General features: G+C 38.0%; 1 protein-coding gene across 3 annotated transcripts in view; it reads left to right on the top strand.

Annotated features, from left to right (window-relative positions):
- Positions 1 to 705: 705 nt before the first annotated feature.
- Positions 706 to 3,025, top strand: part of PDE8A (phosphodiesterase 8A) — a 95,756-nt gene continuing 93,436 nt past the window's right edge. For all 3 annotated transcript variants that reach the window (XM_004708089.2, XM_045286309.1, XM_045286310.1), the window contains exons 1-2: positions 706 to 757; positions 2,456 to 2,646. In XM_004708089.2, coding sequence (XP_004708146.1) covers positions 731 to 757; positions 2,456 to 2,646 — 218 coding nt within the window. In that variant the 5' untranslated portion in view covers positions 706 to 730. The remainder of the gene's footprint in view (positions 758 to 2,455; positions 2,647 to 3,025) is intronic.

Here is a 3,025-nt window from a genome sequence, read left to right as displayed (position 1 = left end):
AAAGGTTGATTGCTTCTCAATCAAGCTCTGACATCTCATGATCGACTACTGGGTTTTATTGCTCCCGTGTCATTTTCTGTACAAGAGTTCAACATTTATCATAGAAAAGATGGAAGTAGGAATGAAAGGAAAAAATCTGAAGAGGCTCTTTGGATTGTAATCTCATTTGATCTTTGTAAAACCAAGAACCAAACCCATTGCTATCAAGTTGATTCTGACTCATAACAACCCTGTAGGACCGAGTAGAGTTGCTCCTTACAGTTTCCAAGGCTGTAAATCTTTATGGAAGTGGGTGGATGACTTTGTCTCTCTCCTTCAGAGTGACTCATGGGTTTGAACTACCAACCTTGTGGCTACCAGGCTAACACTTAACCTACTGCACCACCAGCAATTTAATATTATTATTTCTGTTATACAAATGATAAAACTGAAGCTGCAGGCGGGTGAGTCACTGAAAGTCTCACAGCTAGAAGGCCAAGTGGAGATCAGACACAGTTTCCCTCACTCTGCCCTCTACTGCTCCTGGACTTTGTCAGAAGCTGCTCCCCAGATTCTTCATAGTTCACTGTCTGTTCGCTAGTCACTTTAGGTGGTCTTTCTTGTGAGTAGATATACCACTTTTTATCTATGACACTCACTAGAAAAATTGTAAGCAAGTTTCTATTTTTCATCTATTTTTAGCAAGTCTTTTTCTTAACAGGAAGCAGTAGCTGACGTGCAGTTTGGCCCTATGAGATTTCATCAAGATCAACTTCAGGTAATATTTAAGTGCAATTACCCATGCCATAATTTTTACAGGTTTATTTTCTTTACAGAGGAGGTGGAGTAGGGCCTAAAGCTATACATTGAAAGTAGTTTTCTATTTTAGATATTAGGATTAGACCATTGTTAATTTTCCTGAACTTCATAACATTACCATAGTTACACCTTTCTTAAGAATGTACATTTTATATATTCGATGAGAGATCCCTGCAATCTGCTTTAAAATAGTTCAGGAAAAGAAAAAAAGCATACAATTGTAATGGCGGGGGGCGGGAGGGGGGTATGGGAGCAAACTATCAACAAATTGGTGAATCTAGAAGATGTATTTGTGTTCATTGTCATTTGCAACTTTTCTGTAAGTTTCAAATTTTCTGCTGTGAAAAGTAAAAACACCTAGTCTTCTTAATGTTGATGATTCAACTATCGTTTGTAGAGGAAATGCATATAATTTTTCTAGTTCAAAATACGAGACAATAACCTCAATTGGTTATTGTCATTTAACTTAGCCCTCAATTATTTAGTGCTTCCTACATAGAATGTATGTTAAGGATTAGAGTTTTTTAAAAGGTTGGCAGAAATGTGTCTTAGTTCTTCGCTCACTGTTATGTTTGCAGTGGATAAAGTGGGAGGAACTAAGCCTTAGAGCAGTGGTTCTCAACCTTCCTAATGCAGCGAACCTTATTACAGTTCCTCATGTGGTGACCCCCAACCATAAAATAATTTTCATTGCTATTTCATAACTGTAATTTTGCTAGTTATGAATCGTTATATAATATCTAATATGCAGGATGTATTTTCATTGTTACAAATTAAACATAATTAAAGCATAGTGATTAATCATAAAACAATATGTAATTATATATTGTGAAATATTTATGTGTTTTCCAATGGTCTTAGGTGACCCCTGTGAAATGGTCATTCAACCCCCAAAGGGGTTGGTCGTGACCCACAGGTTGAGAACAGCTGCCTTAGAGGAATTGAGCTGTTCATTTATAGTCTTTGTCTCACCCTGGCTCACACTGCCCCTGTCCTCAGTCTAGTTCGGAGGGGTGGAACAGTGGTGGTCTTGCACCAGTGTGGTTGGATGGGCCTGGCTGGGAAAGAGGTAGTCTAACCTGTGCCCCAGGCCTCACCTGAGCTGAGCCAGACACCCAGACAATAGCCATTGGCAGAGCTGAGGTGAGCTCCCTGCTGCTGGCCTTAATCTTCTGTCACTTAACTGCTTTGCAATGTATTGTTTGGTCAACTCTAAATTTCTCTTCTCATTAAAAAAAAAGTTCTTACTTGGAGGAGTTACATAAAACCATGACTCAAATATTTAAATATATTATTTAATAACATTGCATTATTTTATCGAAATCCTTAATTTTCCCTCTTACGTGGTGCTACTTACTTGCCGTTAACTAAAACAAATAGTTAAGTGTTTTTGTTTTATTTTCAGACAAAGTGCTTAAGGAAGGGTCACTTTTAAGTCATGGGTGAGTTCTGCTCTTCTGGACTTGTAGGCTGAGTGCAGTTAGCAAATAGCATTCATTTCTGAGTGCTACATGAGAGTGTCCCTGGGCCAAGTACAGCAGAAGGCTTTATACTGAGCAATTGTTGTTTGTGTATGTGTGCTTGTTTTGAGAACACTTGAGACTTTCTGTGGCTTGTGAAGACTGATAATTGTAACAGCATCTTGTTTTGATCCCAGGTACTTTTAGTGTTTACCAAAGAAGATAGCCAGTGTAATGGATTCTATAGGGCATGTGAAAAAGCAGGGTTTATGTGCTCAGTAACCAAGGAGCCTCAGGCTGCCCTTGCCTGCTTCCTGGACAAACATCATGATATCATCATCATAGACCACAGACATCCTCGACAGCTGGATGCAGACGTGCTTTGTAGGTAAGTTTGGGACTTGGGCTAGAATCGTGTTGTTGATATTTGCGGTAGTCAGTGTAGCCCGGAAGTGCAGTGTGTTAAATTTTGTCTTTCTTTTAAGGCATGGATTTGCTTTGCCTGTGTGTAAAATAATGAAGGTATTAGAATACCATTATTGCTAGGACTAATTTCACTATCTTTTTTTACTCTGTTTTGTTTTGTTTAAAATAGTAAGAAACTATGAATGTGACCCATTAAGGCTTAATTGGAATCCCAATGTGTAATTAAACACAACTATCATCTGCATACGTATTACTAAAATAATTATAATTTTCCAGGTGTTTTTAAAGGGACAGTAAATTATCTTCTAATGTTAGGTGAATGTACCTTATTATAGAATTCT

Source organism: Echinops telfairi, unplaced genomic scaffold, assembly GCF_000313985.2.
Source record: "Echinops telfairi isolate 266 unplaced genomic scaffold, ASM31398v2 ScPeMD7_7;HRSCAF=31, whole genome shotgun sequence".
NCBI lineage: Eukaryota > Metazoa > Chordata > Mammalia > Afrosoricida > Tenrecidae > Echinops > Echinops telfairi.
This window is presented reverse-complemented; position numbering and strand designations above follow the sequence as displayed.